This window comes from Triturus cristatus, chromosome 8, assembly GCF_964204655.1.
Source record: "Triturus cristatus chromosome 8, aTriCri1.1, whole genome shotgun sequence".
Lineage (NCBI taxonomy): Eukaryota > Metazoa > Chordata > Amphibia > Caudata > Salamandridae > Triturus > Triturus cristatus.
In genome coordinates, this window is record NC_140591.1 from 617025040 (window position 1) to 617048655 (window position 23616).

Consider the following 23616-nt stretch of genomic DNA (forward strand, 5'->3'; position numbering starts at 1 on the left):
TGGACTTGGGTAAAAGTCAGAGCATTCATGACTGCAAAGGGAGAACAGAAATTGAATACCTGTTTAAAAAATATGGCACGCATAAAATACTACAAGATCTATTGTGTGGTAATCCTGTATTTTTTTTATTTTTTAAATGTACTAAAGGTAAAATCATTGCACGGATTATATTGCAAGTTAAAATACTTTAATACTGTATTACAGGATCAAGCACAAGATTGAGAAAGGAGACCACTTTTTTTTATTTTAAATCACTAATTCTAATTTACGCCATCATTAATACTTAGCAGTAATACTGCTAAGGCTGGGTGTGTACAATAATTTACAATGTATCGCCAATAGAGGAATTATCTGCTGCTGCTACCAATCCCATCTGTCACACTTTTTAGCTAACATCTAGATATTATAGGTTTCCTCTTGCTAAATGAAAGAGCTTTTTTAAACCTGTTCTTAGTGAGAGTGGTCTTCGGTTTGTAAACACGACATTTGACAATTTATTTGCACATGCTCTCTTTTTTTATGTCATTTTTAAAATAAACTTGTCTTAGTATTTTCTTTTTATTGTTGATGTTTGGTATTACTGGTTTTATAATTGTCAAATCATTTTAATACACATTTATAAGCGAAAAGAATTTCTAATAAACTTTATTTTTCATTCATTCATACATGCACATTTTTTTTTGCCCGAAGCATGTCACATAAGCAGAACACTGGAATAATCTAAGGCGGCTTCTCCTAATAAAGTACCCTTCTCTGCACAGATGATAATGATGTTGAAGTGATCATCCCTTCTTTGGGGATTTCTTGGAAATTTTATGTTCTACCTTATTTGTCATATTGTTTGAGAGTTCCATAACGATCAGATGGACCCTGGATGTAGGGTTAGAGAACACCCCAAATGCGTCCCACTTTGTTTTTAAATTGCCAAAGCTGCCCCAAGATTAAAGCCAATAGGGGATCACCTGAAGGAACATCCTAATTCAAGAGATACCGGGCGAGGACTCAATGATGAAGCATGCCACACAACAAATGTGGGTGAGTTCTTTTAAAAAATAAGCTTAATTTCCATTTGCCAGTATGGAAATAGGACTAACAAGAGTCCAAACTGGGAGGCACCCTCTCTGTGATAGTATAGCTTTACAGCAGACACTGAAGTCCCTCCTTCAGGAATTTTGGCTCAGTTTCTTCCACTACGTTTCTTTTCTTATATCCCTGGACCAGATATACTGAGAAAAGTTTGAGGAGGTATCAATGATTTGTTCAAGAAGACAGAGGACCAAGGGCAAAACCAGGTCTGCATGTGATGTGATCTGCGAACAGACTAGTGGAGTCTAGATTGTCATGTGAAGCATCTTGGCTACCTCTTGGAAGGCTATTATCTCATCCACAGGAGATATTCTAAAAGGGAAGAATCTGGAGTGTAAGGACAGTTTATAGGCAATGGCTAAATTCCATGGCCAGGGTCACATGATACCACCTGGATTTTTTTATCTAGTGTCACTTATATTAGATGTCTTTGTTGATCTTCTACAGGAAGATAATCATAAGTACTGCTCTCATTATACTGTATTATGCAGGTGTGGCTACAATGTACTGCTCCTCTATGGGTTTGTGGTGGGCATCAGAAGAACTGTCCGCCCTTGGTCTTTTGTCCAAATGTTTCTTAAGCCAATGTCGTCTCCTGTTTGTGGTGTGTGAAATAGGCACAGATACCAAAGTCTTATGTTCCACAGATGGTTGTTGCATTGCTGGAGTACTGCTGTCACATCAGGCAGATAAGGAATTGTAGTTTCCTACTAAAAAGCCAGAATCTGCCAGAGCTTCTTACTAAGGACTCCAGTAGAACAGACTAAGAGGACAACAGCATAAACCTCTTCCACAAACTTTGGCTCAACATTGTGGAATACACACTAGACAGTGATAGTAAAGAGACATGCACTAATAGATGATAAAGTCTTCGGCATTAAACAAGAGTACTTTGAAGCTCTCAAAGTCACAAAGTGAGAAATATTGGATGTTTAGCAAAACGTCTAATGCGTGGTGCTGATGCAGAGGTTGTGGAGCTACGTATAGGGGTGGGTGGGAGATGTACTTTTAGAGGAAAAGGAAATTAAGCCCTCCCTTTTTGTCTCACACGGTGAAAAGGACCTGAAAGGAGGATGATGCAAGCTTATTCAGAGCTCTCCTTGCTTGGCTCAAGATAAAAACATTTTTAGCCCACAGTCTTCTGAAAGACATCTCCAGATGCAGCATTACTAAATGCAGCAAGAATCCATATTGAAGACTATGGCAGTGTCATGTTGGAAATCATGCTTGGAAGATATTCCACCACAGAAAAGAAACCTGAGGAAGACAGGATGTATTCTAAGCAGGGAAAAAAGAGAAATATCACCTCAGAAATAAACAGTGTGTAATGAAGGTGACTCGGGTTTTCTAACTCAAATGAGAACAGTGGCAGATACATCAATGTTTGGATAATAGCACCAGTGCAACTAAATTCTAGTAGCCAACTATCTTTCTTTGCCAGTGGCGGTGATTAGGTCAAGCATTTCATTAATCACTGAAAGAAATCAAGTTATTAGTTGAGGGGGTAATAACCCACCTCAAGTAATGCTCAAAATCATTGTCAGGGTGAACAACTAAAATCACCAAATAAACCTGAGCTCAACACCATGGTAACTGTTGCATAGAGCAGGTTTAGTTTAGCGGCAAATGTGTTCGGTATTTACTTAGTACTAAAACAGTAATAAAGTTGAAATGCAAAAAATAAAAAAATAAAAATCACAAATTGAATTCGAAAAATAGAGTAAAAATAAATAAACAATAACAAATGACAAAAATACAATAAGGAGAACTGGAGATATGATTTTTTAAAGTTTTAAGTTGGAATAGCACAAAGAAACACAAAATGCCAATGTTGGTCCATGCTCGCAATGGACCACAACCTAGACACAATTTAACGCTGACCGCGATAAAGCACAGTCGGATACATTAAGTAGGTTCATCCTGGTCAAATATTTTACCTTCTGACTTTAGTCCTTGAAGTTCGAATCCACCACAGGAGTACACTTCTAAAGCCCTCTAGACCTCAGGAGAGGGACTTTGAGACTCTCAGGGTGGCAGGCAGAAGCCAAACCGATAAGTCTGCTCCAGGTCCATTTGCCACTGGTCAGCTGGGCCTTTGCTGGAAAAGGCCTCTAGCTTGTGTCCCTGTAGCTTTAATAGGCCAGCCTTATAGCCCTCAGAGTCCACTTCTTTGTCCTGGGTACAAGACAGAGGGCATTTCCTGTCCTCCAGGGCTATTTTCAGGTTGAAGACAATAAGTTCAATCCTCTTCTGATCTTCCTCAGGTCCAGGAGGTTCTAAAGTGGGTGTCTGGCGGTGCCACTGTTATACCTGGCACAAGCTAGTTGCTAAGAATGACCCATGGAAACACCCTAATGTATGGGTTAAAGGTTCCCGGCGCTAACCCTACCCACTTTGGACATTTTCAAGATAACTCCAGCTCTCAGAGCCCAAGTTCAGTTATGTATGAGGAGTGTAGTACAGTAGACCTGGTGTCGTCCCACATCTAACACTAAAATACAGTTTTAGACAGACCCTATACCCTACTATAAACTGTTAAACAAAAGTCTGGTCAGATCAGAGATAACTTTCTGCAACCACTCAGTGGATGCACACCAAGTGTTTTAGCATTCTGTTCCGTCCTTTGACGTGTGCCCCAAATGTTATATGTAAACCTAGCAAACTTGTTAAACAGGTTGAGATACCAATATCAAAGGAGGCCCACAGTCACTGGGGCATGATTGGCTGGGAAGACAACAGAAGGGCCCTGCCCAAGTGTCAGCTAACATTTGCTTGCAACAGAGGAGGCATCTTTCAAGTGTGCCCCAAGCGTCATATGAAAGTCCCAGCAGACCTGTCAAGCTGGATGTGACATTCAAGCCGGACTTGACACTTTAATGTCCCCCCTTGCATATTCTGTCAGGGTTAGAGTGGTCATCTCTGTCCATTCAGGCCAGCCTATAGTTTTGCTCTTGGGAGCAAGTTCATACCTCATTCCAACCTATTTGAATGATTATTACTGGTTAGCCGAAGTGGGAAAAGAAAATTACGATTGTTTACAGGGGCTTCAGACAGGGTAAAGAGAACTTTTTTAAAGTTGCCTTTATGTAATATTGAGAACAAATCCAACATCACCATTGAATTGGATTTGTAACAACTATTTAAAAATATTTGTTTAATTGTTTTTCTACCTAGTCCAATTACTGAGATACAGGATTAGTATTTAATATTGCATTGCAGTGTTTTCATATTAAACAGCCAGATCTGCTGCAGTGAAAATAGCTTTGAAGGTATTTTCACTGTAAGGACATGTTTAACATTAAACTTTAACAGATCTTAAATACCATGCACCATGCCAAAAGGGTTATTTTGACAGGGTGAATGTGCAGTTTGAAACCAGCACAGCCAGGCCTGCAGTCATGTTTACATTGTCAATGTAGTGGATGGCACAATGGGTGCTGCAGTCTGTTTGTGACATTTAAAATACAGGCCCCTGGGTACACCTTGGTACTAATTACTAGGGACTAATATGAAAGTTAAATATGCCAAACTAGAGAATACTAATTTTACCATGTTGAAAGAGGGAGCAGAGGCACTTCATCTCTGGTTAGCAGGGATATAGTGCAAAAATAGTGGTCAGCTTAAAGGCAAACAAAAACCCCAAACCTGGGGTGACCCTGCAGAAAGGGCAAATTTCCAACTATCATCTTGATGTTTGTTAGTAGACATCCTAGGTGAAAAGATGTTCCCACATATGGGTCCCTTGCTCATTTTGCCACAGGACTCAAGCTACTTCTCAATGACAAAACTCTAGAAGGCCAAAACTAGCCTGTGGTTGCTAGTGTTCTCACCTGGAAGGGACCTGGCAGTTTGGGGTAAACTGTTCCCATTGGAGCAGGAACAGGATTGATTTGCACATGGCAGGTATGTGTCTAGAGCGGTATACTGGGTAAAAATCAGTGAAATGAAAACAGCCCACATGATTAACACTGGCTGAGAGTAACTCAAGCATTTTTCATTGTATATCATACCTTACCAGCTGGGGAGATTACAAAAAAATCCACTGAACATATATAATGCAGTTAATAGCGTATGAGTGCAGGATACACATGAAATGCAGTTGTGTCACAATACCACAATTAATTTTCTTACCGTCTTGGAGAAACACATCAAGCTGCTCAATGCACAAGGCCCTCAGGTCTTGTTCACTCCTGTCTTTCTTCAGCAAGGCAATGACATATTGAGCGAGAGCAGATGGATTAGCATAACAACTAGCAAGAAGAAAGAAGCAGGTGTCAGTTTCTAGCTCACAGAAAAAAAAAAATCTGAAATGCCAATTTTCACTATCTTTTAAAACACAGTTCTAGCAACATCTTTGCCGTTAATAATTTAGTTCTGCCACTTTGAACATTTGCAGCACAGTAATTTAAATAGAAATAGATAAATGAAAAAGATTTGACTTTCGTATAGTGAATGTACATAGTGGGTAACAAACAAGAATGGAAAGCAGACATTTGGCATGGAGACCAATAGTCCTACACAAACGTGCATCAATGTGTTATGAGCTGCTGTGTAGAAGAGGGCAACTTGCTAGGTGGATCCAAACCACCACAACACTTTCAAAGTCCTGCATTTAAGAAAGCTATCCATTCTGCAAACTGTAATCCTGGTTTGCTTAATCTGAACAAACTTGAAAACACTCCAGATACATTTAAGCCTATTTGCAATGTATTGAGTGAATTTCTAAAGGGGAATAAGGGTATAAGTGGAGAAATAGATATAAATTGGGTCTCTAGTTGGCAAAGGATGCACCCTGTCCAAGTAGGGACCACAATCCTAGTCAGGGTAAGTCACAACACAATCCTAAATTATCCTGTGCTCACCCTCTGGTAGTTTGGCACAGAGCAGGCAGGCTTAATTTAGAAGGCAGCGTGTAAAGTATTTGTACAATAACTCATACAACACAGTACATAGACCCCAAAAAAATCAACAGTTTAGAAGAATAGCTATCTAAATAAATTAAGACCAAAACCATAAAAATCCATCAAGTCAAGATACTGTAAATGCAGTAAAGCGCTTACAAGTAAGTAGCGCTAAAAGGGTTACTTGGTCTCGCTGGACCAGGGCAAAGTCAAAGTTCGGGCCGATCGCAATAGAGCGCCGGCCAACTACAGGACACACGCAGGCCCTGGTGAACAAAGTACCTTTCCTGGTCGCAAGCACCAAGATGCATTGATCTTCTCCACGCAGTGAGAACAAGGAGTCGGTGTCCAATTCACGGGATCGATGCTTTTAAGTCGAGCCTTGTGCTCGGACCCTCGGATGGGACCTGCATTAAACCTCACGGTTGAGACGCATAGGGAGGTCTCCGGACAGCACAGCGTCGGTTGCAATCAGCGCAGTGGTGATGATGCGTCGATTTTGTAGCAAAACAGCTACTGAACCGACTTCTGAGGCCCAGAACTGTAGAGGGCACATCTGGAAACGGTAGGACTCACAGATGGCAGAGTCCATCAGCAACAGCTGAATTGCAAGAAGTCTTTTGTGTCCCTAAGACTTCAGACAACAGGAGGTAAGCCAACCAGCACTTGAGACCACTTGGAGGAAAGGCTGAGTCCAGCTCCCCTTTAAGATGTCGGAGAGCAACAAGGCAACAAGCAGAAAAGTAGTCCTTCCAGAAAAGCAGCCAAGTTGAGTCCTTTGAGCAGCACAGCTGTTCTTTCGACAGCGATGTGGTGTAGGTCCAGAAGTGTCTGATTTGATGAGGTCAGAGGCTATGTACTTATATCCAAATCTGCCTTTGAAGTGTGAAATGCGGGAAACTTCAAAGAGTGGTTTTGAAGTGCACCGGTATCCCTTTCAACCCAGTCCTGTCTGCTAGAGTATCTGTGGTGGGTAATAAGTCCTTTGAGTGGGGTCACGCCATTACCCTTTGACATGTAAGTGTAAGCCCTTACAGCCATCTGAATGCAGATGTATGTAGATGGATACTCAGCCACACCTAGCCTTTCTGCAGTCGTGGCGGTCTGGAGGGAATGCACAAAAAGGGAAGTGTCACCTTGCACAAATATGCATTGGAGACAAGCTGCAAGGCACATGAATCAGTAAGAGCAGAGAAATGACCACTTCCTAAAAGAGGCCTTTCTAAAACAATAATGTTAAATCTGACTTTACCAGTAAACAGGATTTATCATTACCATTCCAAAAATATGAAACATGAAAAAAGCTACTCCTTTCTAATCAGAAATTACAGCTTAAAGGTATTTTAAGGAATTACCAATTTTAGCCTATGAGAGGAGTAGGCCTCCCAGAAGTGAAAAAGAATTTAGCCGTTTGTTACTCCGAGGACATGTAAAATAAAAATACACGTCCTACCTTTCACTTACATAGCACCCTGCCCTTTGGGTTAGTGAGGGACCTTCCTTAGGGGTGGCTTACATGTAATAAAAAGGGGAGTTTAAGGCTTGAAAAGTAGTTGTAAATGCCAAGTCGAAGAGGCAGTAAACAGCACACACAGGCCGTTCAATGGCAGGGCGGAGATATGGTTAAGGCGCTACTAATGTGGGTGGCATAATCAGTGCTGCAGGCCTGATAGTCGCATTTAAAATACCATCCATGGGCACATGTAGTGCACTTTGCTAGAGACTTCTAAGTAAATGAAATATGCCAACTGGGTTCGAGGCAATGTTACCATGTTTAGAGGAGAGGTGCACAAACACTTTAGCACTGATTAGCAGTGGTAACGTCTGCAGACTTCTAAAACCAGCAAAAACAAGTACAAATAAATGAAGGGAGGCAGACAAAAAGATGGGGGAGACCACCCTATGGCTGTCAGGTCAAACAATACCATGTTCAGGTGTTGACAATTTTTAATGAAATCCAACATATTCAAAATAAGTCCCTCTGGTGACAACCCAGTAGGTTTCCCCAAATTTCCACTGTTAACTAATGGAACTACACTCTGCCTTCATCACAATAGGTCAGTTGTTTGGTTCCAGTTGGCCCCCAAATGAGGAAGGAGCAAAGAGACTACACATAAAAGACATTGAAAGAACTGTACTTATCATATACAACCCAGTGCTCCCATTGATAAGGCCTACCCAGAGAAGGAGCTCCAATCCCCAGCCCTACCATCCTGCCAATTCTCAGATGCACTTTTGCATGCAAGCAAAACAGGGTGTGAAACCCTTCAAGTTGCTTGTTGCTCACTTGTTTTGGCAGACCTCACTCTGGACAGCGCTTCAAAACTCAGATTAGAGAAGAGAAAGAGGTATACTTTGCAAATTAACTTCTGCGTTCTTCACTGCTGCTGGTTGTACCCTCTTTCTCACTGCCAGAATCAATGTGACGATCACAGTGCTACCAGTCTGCACATCATATTCCTATAACTTCTGGGGCAGTCACAATCCACTACATACCACCTAGAGCACCTCCTCAGCATTAACAGCCAACAGCTCATCCCATGTTCATTATATCCCCTCCAGTAGTGACTCGGGTGGAATTTGTGCAGGGATCCAAAGCACTCTAAATCATAAAATTGCACTGCTTTTTTTGTGTAGCTTCTTTTTAAAGATGTCCCAGTTTGGCCTCCATCAAACCACAACTCTCTATTACCTTTACCTTAAAAGGCATCAAATCCTGTACTTCAGCATTGGAGTCCTTGACCTGCAGCACTAACACCTGAAATTTAGCCAAACATTTCTGGTATTTCTCAATACCTGCCTGGCTGAAGACGGCTGAAATGCCAGAAACCAGTCCTAGGAAGCTTGTTTCCGGTCCAGGGAAGACATGGCTTGGCAGTTCGGGCTGGACTGTTCCCATGAGGCACAGGGTCAGACTGATTTGCATATGGCCATGTCTGAACTGGGGTGGCTGAGTGGGCTAAAGAACGGTGGTGGATTAAACCCAGATCAGTTGACTGGGGGTGAGTGCTTGCAATGTTCAACATTCCGTCCATCATTTCCTTTGGTTTTACTTTATCCATCAACCCTACTAACTTACTTTTGATGGCTCTCATTGCCTTGTCAATGCTGCCAATGCTCTCAGCCAGATCACTGGTCTACTCTGAGATCTCGAAAGGGCCTACTCCTCCTTTGGTTTTACTTTATCCATCAACCCTACTAACTTACTTTTGATGGCTCTCATTGCCTTGTCAATGCTGCCAATGCTCTCAGCCAGATCACTGGTCTACTCTGAGATCTCGAAAGGGCCTACTCCTGGCAGCAAGTTCTGCTGCAGCCGCGGATCCAGCATCATGCTCGCCTTAATTCTTACCCAATGCACCCCTTGACTGGAAAAAAATGCTCTGCGTCAATGCCAGACCGCCAGGTCACCCAGGAGCAGTACCACGATGAACATGAGTGGTCAATGCAGGGCTCAAAAGGCAGCAGATGTATGCCACCCAGCATTCCAAGCCGCCTCAGCTACGTTTTCACCGTTGAGACACCTGGTAGTAACATAGGTTGCTGCATGTCCCTGCAGAGCTTCCTGATCTCAATCACTGGACGATGCCCAGGGCTCAAATAATCTTCCCCTTCAGCAATATCGATTCCCTCATTAGCTACCATTCATATCAACTTTGTCTGGCGCCAACCCAAATAAAGTTACAGCACCAGCGTTACTCTCCACACATTTGGTAGCACCTGCTCATGACCAGAATCTCAGGAAGCACTGGGTTTGCTCCACCAGCCGCTGCTTTCATGGTATTACCACCACGGACGTTACTCTGCAGTCCAGGGTTTGGGACGTGCACCTCTTTCATTCGACTGAGGCTGGATAGCAGCAGGGCCTCTGATTTAACTAACGCTGGAGCGGCGACTGTCGTACCATTCAAGGGATAGGTCTTTACTGCTCGTTCCCTATGCTCTAAGGTACCTTCAGCAAACCGTGACAGACAAAAAGAAAGACTGATCAGGACCCCAGAATGGAGTTCCAAGAAGTGCTGCCATTTGTCGGACCCATCCCCTAGATACCATGTTTAAATTGTAACAGGTAGCATCTAATCAAAAAGAGAACACATGAGATTTAAAATTACATTAACTGCGGCTGTCTAGAGGATGCCTGTAGGCATACAAAACACACTTTGCGTTTATAAATTAAGGTAACCTTCTTACAAAAGGGACAGCGTTCACATTAACTTACTATACATTTCCCATGGTAATGGGTCAGGAGAAAAAGACATTTGAAACTTCGGATTGATTTCAAGCAGGCAATTAAGAGACGTATAAAAGAGAGGTTTACAAAATGGTTAGTGAAGACAGAAGTTCTTAAAGGAATCCTCAATTAAAGGTTGTCACCTTAGTATGGCGAAATAGCTTAACTCTATGTCTTTAGTCTATCAAACTGATTAAAATAGAGCAACCCTAGATAGGTACAAAGTGAAATGCTGTTCAACTGTGAAGAATACACTATGGGAAGGCATGGTGGCACATGACAGCACGCTAAGTGAGAAAAATAAGGAAAAAGGTGGGACAAGGACAAAGGGAATCCCAGAACGGACTGAAGTCAGATTGAGGTATGTGGTCGGTGTGGGAGGTTATAGAGGAGTTCAACAGGTAGGGCCAAGGAAGACCGTACAGGATAGTGAAGAGGCAGCGGGGAAAAGATGAATTTTGAGAAAGTTCGTTCAGGTGAGTACTAAGATGGAAACTAGCCTTGGAAGCCAAACTTGCAATATGTAGTACTTCTGGGAAATGGAAAACGACTAAAAGTTATGATTGGAAGACAGTTTAATTGTTGCATAAAGGGACACAACAAGATTATGGTAGGAGCCAAATCTGGCAATCCCAAAAGAATAACTGACTGGAGGAAATGAATGTCTGCACAAACACAGAAAAAGTGGTTTATGGTGGTAAGGATTACCCCAACAAGTTTCATAGAATAATAATTGGGAAAAAAAGGAGCACGGGGAAAAGACATTACAGGAAGATTTCAAAATTAAGTAAAGTAATGACTCACAATGGAAGTAGGCATGGATCTATGAAACACGGAGATATGGTATGAATGAACGTTCAGGGAACATCAACTAAAAGCACAGCAAGATTAGATTCACAGGTACACCTATAACAGTTTTGTTTTTGAATGAAGGATACGGCTGTGACCCAATAGTCTTTTTAAAATGCTTTCAAAATAAAGCCCCGATGACCTCTGTTCCCACACAGTTGATTTGATTTGGCTGCAATAGTTTTCTTTTCAGAAAGTAGAGCTTTTAGGAAAAAAAGTGGAGCAGTGTAGTTCCTAGATATTTATATTCCGTAACCTTTTCAAGGCGATAATTACCCAAGTGCTAGTGAAACACTACTTATTTGCAAACAGTGAAGCTTTGTATCTTGGAGATATTTTAATATTTAGAGATGGGCAATAGACAATCAAAGCTGACAGGAAGCACATAAGTCCTATCAGGGTCTCATCAAAAAGTGTTCCTAAAGCTGGTTGCTAGGCTTTCTATCACCACAATGGAAGTGAATAGTGTACTGACCAACCCACATCAAAAACAATAAGCAGGGGGCGTGTCCAAGATGGCAGCTGAGAAAGTTGGAATTCTCTGAGGTCCACCAAGTGGTACGGGTAAAGGGCAGTGGCTGCCATCTACAGGGGCCCTCGCTGCCTAGACATGCTTCCCGTCGCGTCTTTATTTAGCTGTCGGAGCTAGAGCCCTTGATGGCATGGGACGGCCCGATATTCCACTAGATTCTGTGGAGGCCACACAGACGAGGCAAGATGGCAGCGCCACGATTCATCGGCGCTGACGGGGAGATGTGACATGGTAGGCCCACTCCTGTCATTGGGCATTAGTGCGATCTCGCTCTCCCTAGTCATCTTTTTCTCCTCATACCTCATCAACTGCGGAGGCCCCCCTCGGGAACTGTGAATTTTGGCAGCAGAACACGGGTCCCACCTACCCCCATGGCAGACAATGTGGTTGGTGAGCGAGGTGTAGTGGGAGCCTGCGGGCTTTTGGCGGTCTTTCCCAGCCAGGGATCGGCAGTTTTATGTGCTCCTTGTTCTCCTCCCCCACCTCCGTTTGCACACCGGCTGCCTTGCCCCACTGACTACTACTGGACACCGGTACCGACCGCGGCTTGAATGCCCACTCCTACCTTGTCTTCTCTGCTGGTCTGCAGTGTCTCACAATGGGCAGGCTACTCCTGCTCTGAGCGAACTGACTGGCCCCACTTGGTGCTGTGAATCCTTGCGGTGGGAGGGGGGGGAAAGGCAATGTGAGATAAGGGTGCTCCTAGGGTGGACCTTCTGCAGTCCACTGACTTGGCACACAACCCCCCCACCACCACTTTCTCACCTGGATGATTGCGGTTCATGAAGTAGAAAAAGCGCAGATGCAGCTGTGGCTGTCTTGCGGATGGGTTTACGCAGCTTATCACCCCTCCTCTTTTGTGGACTTTCTGGCCCAATGGAGACTACTTACCGTTTGATGGTGCATTGTGGAGAGTGGTTGGGAGGCCACAGTGAAACCTAAGCCTTTGAAACTGGCTGAACGACTATATTAAGACAGGTCAGGCTGGAGGTCTTACCGTGGCTACTAGACAGTGGCTGACAGATTTAATGGAAGTATGGAGACATACCCATCCCGCAGATACAGACTATACTTTTTTTTTTTTTTAGTTGCGCACCACACATACGCACGCATTGATTTTTTTTCTTACTTCTCCGTGTATCACACAAGTGACACCAGCGGAGGACGTAGGTGTGGCAGCCCTTTCAGATTACTCTCCTATAGCTCTTTGACACACTTCCCGTAATAGTCCCCCAACCCTACGAACCTGGCGACTCAATGTGAAACGCCTTACCTATGATCATAACCACACAGACACTGCGACATCCAGTGCCACATTTTTTGGAGACTAAGGACACTCCTGGTACCCCCATCTCGACCACGTGGGAGACCCCGAAGGTAGTTATACAAGACCACTTTATTGGTATAGCCAATCGTTACAATAGAGATGGACACGAGAAATGCCTCCAATTCGAAAATAAGGCCAAAGAATTGGAAGATACCCACTGACAATTTGAATCATTGGCAATTCGTCGTCCGCTGACTGCTGCTTGGAAACATTTGAAGGCATTGAACATGGGTAGAGCAGAATATGCACTCCTCAGGATGATACAGCAATATTATATTGGGGGTAATATGGCAGGCCGTATGCTAGCTCACTGTCTTGGAGCACAAGCGGTGGATCACAGAATGACAGAACTTACGGGACCCGGCGGCTCACGGCAGATTCTGGATGTTGCTCATGAGTTTGAGACATTCTATGCCACTTTCTATTCGGCTGATACTCTTCCAATGGCTGATTTTGAGGTCTACTGTTCCAGGGTCCCCTTGTCTACCATCCAGCAGGTTGCTGTCCACTCCCTTGACAGGGATAATTAAGAGGACTTATTTCCTTAGGACTACCACAATAGAAGCTGGGTAAGGCCCTGGGCCAGATGGCTATTCTATAAGACCTTTGTTGCATTGTTGGCGCCCGTATTAACATGCCTCTTCAAAGCATTTAGTGCTGGTGGTACTATGTCAGAGTCAATGCACCTTGCAACTATTACTGTGAGTCTCAAAACCAGTAAAAATTCTAAACAACGTACATCCTACCATACGATTTCGCTTTTAAGTGTGGATGCAAAACTTTTAATAAGTATTTTGGCACGTAGACTCACTCCCTATGCCCAGGGGTTGTTGAATCCTGACCAAACTGGTTTTGTCATGGAGAGGAGTTGTAGTGACAACACGAAGCAGGTGGGTCACCTACTGGATAAAATTTAGTGCTCTCGCATACCGGCTCTACTCCAATCTATCGATGCGGAGAAGACCTCTGAACGGGTCCACTGGCTGTACCTTCACAAGGTCCTTGAGCGTTGGGCCTGGGCCCACGATTTCGCCGGTGGGTCCACTGTTGCTATTCCCCCAAAGCCAGAGTACGGGTTAACAGGGTATTCTCTGCACTCTTTTCAATTGTTGGTAGGACTAGACAGGGTTGCCCCCTGTCCCCCTTACTCTTTGCTGTACATGTGGAACCTTTTGCAGAATGGATACGGGGCCCACCCTCAAATTGCGAGCATACGAATGGGGGGTAGGAAGCATAAAATCATGCTATATGCGAATGATGTTCTTCTGACCTGACTGATCCTCCCACCTCTCTGATTGCGGTAATGGAGGGACTGGAGACATTTAAAACCAATTTGCAGAAGTCCGCTATAATCAACTTGACCATTTCAGAAGCAATTTGGTCTCAGCTTGCCTTCAGGTTCCCCTTTGAAAGGACGGAACAGGGGTTAACGTATCTAGGCTTACAGCTACATTCTACTCCCGGAAATACAGCAGCGCATAACTATGGCGGTCTTCTGGCAACTACGAAGTCAGATCTTTCTAAATGGAAGCAACATGGCCTTTCCTGGTTGGGCCGCCTGGCTGCAGTTAAAATGATGCTCTAGCCCAAAATTCTTTACATAATGCAAATTGTGTCACTGCGACCTCCCCCACGCATGCTAGATAAATTGCAGTCCCTTATATGGGACTTTATTTGTGAGAAAAAGCGTGCACGGATGGCCAAGTCCCGGGAATTTCTTCCACTAGCAAAAGGTCGCTTGGGTGTCCCTAATCTGCCAAGTTATTACCAGGCCGCACAGCTACAATATATGGTAGTGGTCCCAACCTAGCACTGAAAAACATGGCGCTTTATCGGCCAGCCGGTCCCTGGCATTCCAATATTTGAGGTGCCCTGGATGCCTAAACCACATAGATCTGCGAGAGTTTATATGTCTCCAGTGGTACGCGCCACAGTGTGTGTGTGGAATACAGTGCAACTATGGCGGGGTTTGTCTACCCCTGTCTCAACAGACACTGATCATAGGAAATCTGGACTTTCCTCTGGCACAGTGTGGGACTGCCTTTGCTGTCTGGCAGGAGGCTAATTGCAGACGCATAGGCAATATGTTTGATTTAAGTGGTCTCATGGATTTCCCACCTCTCCAATTGACATTTGGACTTCCCTCCACAGCTCACTGGTAGTACATGACCAATTTGCCTTTGGGTGGCGTAACCTTGGCTCCGACTTCATGCCAGTCGGGTGCTCGCGCCCTCTGAGAAGTGGCTTCTTACCAGTTCCTCCAACAAGAGAATTCTTTCCGACATCTACACTTTTCTTAACACCCCGCGGAAGCCACTGAAATCTGAACAAAATAGATGGTAAAAGGAATGCGAACGCACCTTCACAACCAAACAGTGGAAAAATATCCTCCACCGTGCCTGGGCCTCCGCCCTTACCACCACCAGCAAAGGAATGTTTCATTAATAATAATAATAAAAATAAAAAAAGGCTCATTACTGGAATGTTACCCCAGCTAAGATCGATAATGGGATGCAAATAGAGATGGCACATGCTGGCGATTGTGTGGGCAGATGGGCACCCTTACATATTTAACCCCTTCACTGCTAGGCCCCCCCCCCCCCGTGCTAAGCCTTTTTTTTTGGCTATTTGGGGGAGTTCGCGCTTAGGCTCCTGTAACGTTTTGACCACATAAAGTATTCATGCCAAATTTACGTCCTTTTCTTTCAACATCCTGGGGATTCTAAAGGGATCCAGGGTTTGTGGATTCCCCTGGAGGGGACCCAGAAATTAGCCAAAATACAGCTACATTTTGGGAGTAGGGGTACGTGTAGTGTTGCTTGTACCCTCTCCTGTATCCGAGTTGGAAAAAGTCCGAAAAACAACCGAGGAATTTCACCGCATAGAACAAAATTAAAAATCCAATAAAGTAAAAAGAGATATTAAATCATTTGCGCCTGAACGAGCATACCCCTATCTGAATAAAGATTTCTATACCAACCGCACCTACAACAATCCCCAAAATTCTAGACCTTGGGGCCGATTTAACAGACGCCAGAACCTAGTAGGATTCTCTGACACATCTGTGGAGTCCTCGGACAACTCGGATACAGGAGAGGGTACAAGCAACACTACACGTACCCCTACTCCTCTTTTTTTAGGTCAAGATCCACAAGACCCCCCAAGGAGAGGAAGGGGCAGGCAACGCTCTCGTTGGTACAACTCGCCAGGAGAGCGCCAAACTCGTCAGAAATTCTACCGATGGTAGACCCCCAATCACACAATATGTCTGACCAACATCCCACTATACCTCTGTTCAATCTTTCTACACATGTACTCTCAAGCCACGAGATATCACTACTTAGCAAAGGCCTTTCTTTTGTTCCTATGACATACCCTAATTTCCTTGATCTCCAGACAGAACTATTAAGGTTCTTTCGCAAAATTAGGCTTCACAGTTATTTTCTTTTGAATCCAATGACACCCAAACAATATAACACTCCACTCAGACCCCCTTCTACTTTTTCACCACACAACAATATGATACCTAGTGAAGTTATCACTTTTGAAAAGCTGGTATTGAAAGAACTGATGAGTATTTCTGACATACACCATTATATTCCCTATAACATAACTAAGGAAGAAAAACTAGCTATGTCTTCACTACGCGAAAACTCCACTCTTATAATTAAACCAGCTGACAAGGGTGGAGGGATTGTTTTACAAGAGTTGAAGGTCTACAAAGATGAGGTCAATCGCCAATTGGCTAACACTGACCACTATTGTAGATTGCACACTAACCCCACTAAGGAACTCCAAACACTCATCCGACAAATCACAGATGAAGGCCTACACCAAGGTTTCCTCTCTAAACTAGAGTACCAATTCCTGAACACGAAAAATCCCACAATTCCAGTAATCTATACACTGCCCAAGATTCATAAAGACCCCCAGAAACCTCCTGGGCACCCGATTGTTTCCGGTTGTGGTTCTATTCTTGAGCCAATAGGACATTATGTCCATCACTTCATCAAGGATTTTGTTCCTCTGACTGACTGCTATATTCGTGATAGTATGTTTATGATTAATCTGATCGAGAACCACCCTTATGACCCCAAATTGAATATTCTTTGCACTTTGGATGTAGAATCCCTCTATACCAATATACCACAAAGGGATTCACTATTGGTGATGGAAAACGTCTTAGATCAAAGACCACGCCCTCACACTGTACCTACTAACTTCATATTACAATTACTAGAAGTCTGTCTTACTAGGAATTTTTTCATGTAAGAAGACAACTTCTTTCAACAAGTCAAAGGCACATCCATGGGTGCAATTTTTGCCCCTAATCTGGCCATTTTATACATGGATGCATTAGAAAGGAACTGTATTCTTACCACTACTAATCCCTTTTCATCTTGTATCTATACATGGAAAAGATATATCGATGATATCTTTATGATATGGCAGTCCGATGAAAGTCTACTTACCTCGTTCCTACACTGGCTCAATAACAATTGCGGTGGCCTTAAATTCACACGGAGTCACCAAAGGGAATCCATCCCCTTTCTTGACCTCACGATTAAGCATGTTGATGGTGGTCTTGTCACAGGTCTCTTCCGTAAACCTACAGAAAGGAACACCCTGTTAAGCTACAAGAGTAGCCACCCCTGAGCCTTAAAAGATTCCCTTCCCTTTTCGCAGTTTCTGAGAATTCGTAGAAACTGCTCCTTAAAAGAGGACTATTTCTATGAAGCCAAAATACTTTCTGCCAAACTGTCCACAAGAGGCTACCCTAAAAGACTTATACGAAATTCCATGAAACGTGCCTGGTACTGCCCACGTGAAACCCTCCTTGAACCTAAACCCAAATCTGAAACGAACAGACTGGTCTGTGTCACTACCTTTTCCATAGTTTCTAACCATGTACGTAAAAGTATTCTCAAAAACTGGTCAGTCCTAAACGCTGGCAATCTCCATCTGGAACGCCCACTTTTCGCATTCAAGAAAAAGAAAAATATTAAAGACCATCTTGTTCGCGCAGCCTTACCCACTACCACCAATAAAACCAGCCTTACCACCTTGGATGATATTTGGTCCCTCCCTCCATTGAAAGGCCATGCAAAATGTGGGAACTGTGTGGTTTGTGCATTGACCATTGAGTGCAAAGTCTTTGTTTTTGGTAACATTAGAAACGAATTGAAAACATTTACTAACTATAATTCCACAAATGTTATTTATGCAATCTTCTGTCCTTGCGACAAAATTTACATTGGCCAGACCACGCAAAAGATTAGTTTACGCATTTCCCAGCATCGCAGCAGAATCAGATGCAAAATCATGACAGCACCACTGGTTGAACATTTCCTAGAAAAGAGACATTCTGAGGATGAAATTCGATGGACCATCATTTCTACTGTCAAATTGCCTCCACGCGGAGGAGATATGCTGAAGACACTCAACAGAGAAGAACTAAAGTGGATTTTAAAGACAGACAGTTTCAACTCTGGATTGAATAGACATGAGGATTGGTCCACGAGTTTCTGAATTTCAAAACTGTCTTCAATTGGTGCATTGAATACGTCTGCATAAACCCTATCTCTACCTTCCTGCTCCATGGCTTAAGTTCCTAATAATGTTTTTAATAATAATCATCTGTCCTCACTTAATGTAATGAATAATTTAAAAGTTATTTCCATGTGCTCTATCCTATTACTATCTTATTTCTAATTATCCACCGTAAGACAAATCACCCCTTCTCTCTTCTCATTACCCATTCCAAGATGGCTCCCATCCCCAAGCTCGTAGTCCCCTTTCCCTTCTCACTCCCCAATCGTGATTGACCAATGAGCACTCACTTCTATCCCTTATCACATGCCCCCTCTTCACCCACGACAGCAGCCGTACTACCGGACCCTGCCTCCCGCATTGCCGGTTTCCTCCATTCACCTAATCACGGTAAGCTCCGCCAATCCTTCACTCCGCTATTCCTCAGGTTCCCCCGCCCCCGCTAACCACCATGTTTCCCCTTGTAGCGCATTGTCGCGCCTTCAATTGATGCCTCCAAGCCCCATGAGCGGTTATCCAGTCGAGCTACCCTATCACCTGATCTCGGTAAGTTCCGCTACTTCCTTACTCCGGTTTCCTCAGGGTCCCCCCGCCCCCGCTAATCACCATGTTTCCCCTTGTAGTGCATTGCCGCGTTATCGTCTGAGCCCCCTGAGCTGCTATCGAGTCGAGCAACCCTGCCGACTCCAACCACTTCAAACGTTCTGCAGCCCTCAGCCCCATTCTGGTGAGTTTATCCGCCGTCCGGCAATACTGCCCCTCGGTTACTCCTTGGGTCCTTCACTCCCACTCCCAATTCTATTCACTTTGCCTCCACAGCACTTCGTCGCTGATTCGAAAATGCCAAACGCCAGCGGATGCCTTCGCCCCTCATTGTAGCCTTGGCGCCACTCCGCCCTCGGACCCGCAACACGGCCTCCGAACCTTCCCCCCACCCTCCCGCTGCCGGTTAGTCTCATGCCGTTACTGCCTCGTTCCCCTGCTCACGACGTTACAATTAGTCATTTTTCATCGGCTCACTGCTCCACTTTCACTTATTGTCACGCTAAATAGTTACAACGGTTCATTACAGATTAATTCACCTGCAATTCTACACATTGCACTTCCCCAACATGCCTTATTATTCGCCGGACTACCGTTCCACCCTCACTCTCCGGTTTCTGCCGATTTAATTCTCTATAATACCTTGCATGCAACAATTACGGACTTGCATATCTTCGCCTTGTCCCTCCTTCTATTGTTTTTCCAGATCAACAGCAATAATTGAACATCTAATTCTTTGTATTATGCCATAGTCTCACTCCACCCTCCAGTAGAGTTCATTTCTTTTCACCTTCACTCTTGCTTCACGGCGGCGATAATTATTCCTTCACACAAGCAGAGTCACAGTGTGCTTAGTCAGACCGTTTGGTTATTAATTTTCCTTTCTCAATTTATAAATCCTCTTTTTTCTTCTCGCTTTTCCCTTCCTTCATTTAGTTATTCAGGTTCAAATTGTACAGGCCTTATGTATGTTGTCCTGATGATGATCAAAATATTACGTGTGAGGATCGAAACGTCGTCGACATTTTTACACACCCTATATGTTCCTAACGACATTATGTTATACACATAAGGGTGCTCTATGCAATGTTTGTTAATTCCATTTTCTATTTCTTGTCAATTGCTTCAAACATTTTTTTGCCTGAACCTGGTCTTTTGTAAATATTTGTAAATATTTTCTCCCCTATTAACTGTACGGTACACAGGCTTGTGTCCAACTTTGAGAATTCCTTTGTAAATTGTTGTTCAAACTATCATATTAGTAAAAACTAATGACCACTGTCCGGCTGGACAAGTCTCTGGAAAATAAGCACTGATTGGGTCCTTATTTACTCCCTTCTCTATCTTATTTATTCCTAGGGACCTTTGTTGTTTATAATCACTTGATTCCCATGGTCCCTGGTCGACCTTATATGGGTGCTCTTGTTATCAATTATATATCCCACACGAGTGAGGCACCATTTTTATCGGGAGACCTGGGGGAACGCTGGGTGGTAGGAAATTTGTGTCAGCCCAGAGACGCCACAACCTTCCCACACAAAAATGTGTGAAAAAAGTGACTTTTTCAGCTAAAGTGGAGGTGTGAAGGGGATTCTGGGTAAGAAAACGTTTGGGGGGGGGGGGGGTCCAGACAAGCCATACCTCCATGGAATCCCCCGGGTTTCTAGTTTTTTCAGAAATGTGTGTGTTTGGTAGGTTACCCTAGCTGGCTGCCGTGCACGGGGCCAAAAACCCAGGGGACCCCCCCCCCTTGCAAAACCAGGTCGTTTTGTGATAGGCAATTTTGATGTCGCCTCACTAGGTTTTGGGCCCTTGCCTGTCGCGGGTACTTGACCCACCCACGCAAGTGAGGTACCATTTTTATCAGGAGACCTGAGGGAATGCTGTGTAGAAGGAATTTTGAGGATCCACACAGATTCCAGAACTTTCCCACAACAGAATTGTGAGGAACATGCGTTTATTTTTATTACAAAGTTCGAGGTTTGCAAGGGATTCTGGATAGCAGAACCTGGTGAGAGCCAGACAAGTCACCCCATCCTGGATTCCCCTTGGTGTCTAGGGCCCAAAATCCACAGGTAGGCACATTGCTAAAAATAAGTCGGAGCCTAGTGGGCTTTCTGCCGCTCTGGGGGGGGGGGAATTGGGGGGCTACTGCACCATCTAAAGGCTGTAATGGTGGCAGGGGGGGCATTGGCGTGCCCGTTTCGGGCAGCCCCCACCCTAAAAAGAATTGCGAAAATAAAAAATCCCTGGCTTCAAGTGGGCTTTCTGCCCCCCCCCCCCCCCGAAGAGGCAGATTAGGGGCCAATGCCCCAGCTGCCCCCGGGGGGGTGGGGGGGGCAGAAAGACTGAATTGTGCCCATTACTTTATGGGGGGGGGGGGGGGGAGCGAAGGCCCCTGCCCAAGGGGCCGCTCCCCCCTCCCTGGTGTCTAGTGGGTGGAATGCCTGCTTGGGGATCACCCTCCTGGGGCAGGGGAGGGGTACTATTGGAAAGGGGAGATTCTCCCCTTTCCAATGATACCTCTCCTGTCTTTCTACGTGCTCAGGGGGCTAAGATAGCCCCCTGAGCACGTAGAAAGTGAAACTGAAATGAGCCTAAAGGTTCATTTCAGTTTCTGTGAAATGACGTCAGGGCGACATGCGCGCTGATTGTCAATTCACAGAAACTGGCGGGGGGGTTGGGGGGAAGAGGGCCTCGGGAGCTGGGGAAGCTCTTCCCCAGCTCCCGAGGTCACAGGGGAGAAATAGAAATCCCTCTGCTGTCTGCAGCAAAGGGACTTTGTGCCCCTTTCCTCATGACGGAATGGTTCCGTCAGGAGCACAGGGGCACCGATGCTCATGACAGAACCATTCCGTCATGAACATCGAAGGGGTTAACTCCTTTTGGGACAGGGTATTGGGGGCCATAAACGAAATGTTTGATACAGATAGCCCTAAATGTCCAAGCTATATTCTCTTGGGTCTCCCCAATCCATTGACATATCCACTGAAGTCATGTAAAGGTAGAGCGATCACCCTGGACATAGGAACTGCTAAACAGGTTCTTCTCTCTAAATGAGGCACTGATGCAATTCCTGTTCACCTAGACTGGTACAAAAACTTTGGGAATGGAGAGACTAGCCGCAGTAGCCACACGCGCTCTCCCCTTGTTTAACCAGACATGGGCGCCTTGTATCCGCTATCTCTCGGAGGAGTTTCGAGAACGATGCTGTCCACTTTAATTGCGGACCCTCTGATTGACCTCCGACAGCAACACTTCCCCATAGCTACCACTTTAGCATCAATATTTCCTTACACTTTTTAGCCAAGGTGAAGTTTTGAATGATAACCAAAGGACAACTTAGCCTTTTGGAAAGTGGTCAATGCTCCCTATTTACAGAAAAATCAGACAGATATTATCGATATGGCTATTAATGGTGAAACTTGGGTAAATCACTTTAAAAACCTATATGATAAAGTAGAAAACCCCGATTATGGTAACTCCCTGATTGACGGGGTAACCATCCAATCATCCATAATTCTACCAAATACATTCCCGATAGGCATTTCCTTCAATTATATGGAGATTACAAAAGCAATCAAAGACAGTCCTTCAGGCAAAGCCCCTGGCCCTGACGGAGTCCCGATTGATGTCTACAAAGCAGAAATTGATCTGTGGGCTCCCCTGTTAACAAATGTTTTAAATAATTTTAATCGGCACGGGCTCCCACCATCTTGGTCTGAAGCTATAGTCGTCCCTATTTTTAAAAAAGGAGACAGAAATGACCCCACCTGCTACCGGCCAATTTCACTCTTAGATGCTCTAATGAAGGTAGCAGCACGGGCAATTTTAAACAGAATACAACTTTGGGCAGAGGGAAAAAATGTATTATCTCACTTGCAGTATGGTTTTAGCCCAGGAAAAGGGACTATAGAACAGAGTTTAAATTTGGCCTTAGTTTTATCAAAATACACGCAGGCAAAAAAGAGAAATCTTTTCGTTACATTTGTGGACCTGAGTTCAGCATTTGATTGCGTGAGCCATGAGTTATTATGGTCCATATTATCTGAAATGGGCTTAGATCTTAACATTCTCCAATTTATAAAAACTCTGTATAGTGACGCAGGCGCTAGAGTACGCTATGGAAATAAAGGCGAATGCTCTGATAAATTTCCTATCAAGAGAGGGGTACGTCAGGGGTGCATTCTAGCCCCCCTCCTCTTTACCCTATACATAAACTCCATTGGCCAATATTTAATGGAATCACAGCATGATTACCCAAAAATCTTGGGAGCACCGACCCCAATACTCCTTTATGCTGACGATGCCGCCATTATGTCTCGGAACAAGATAGGTCTTCAGAGGGCTGTCTTGAAATTTGCGACTTATATGAAAGAACGAGGGTTAAAAATTAACATTACAAAAACATATACGATGGCCTGTGGCCCTGGAACAAAGAAAGTGCCCTGCTCAATCTTTTTAGATAGCAAGAGGATCGAGACCACAGACCATTTCTCCTACCTTGGAATACATTTTGATAGGAGGGGAAATTGGCATACAGCTGTAAATGCCAGAAATGTGGCCTTCGTCCGAGCAATTGGCGCCCTTAAACAGT

At 44.2% G+C, this 23616-nt stretch overlaps 1 protein-coding gene across 4 annotated transcripts in view; it reads right to left on the reverse strand.

The window, feature by feature from the left end:
- Positions 1-23616, reverse strand: part of LOC146802490 (uncharacterized) — a 175066-nt gene that overhangs the window by 122603 nt on the left and 28847 nt on the right. For all 4 annotated transcript variants that reach the window (XM_085622084.1, XM_085622086.1, XM_085622083.1 and 1 more), the window contains one exon: positions 5218-5336. In XM_085622084.1, coding sequence (XP_085478210.1) covers positions 5218-5336 — 119 coding nt within the window. The remainder of the gene's footprint in view (positions 1-5217; positions 5337-23616) is intronic.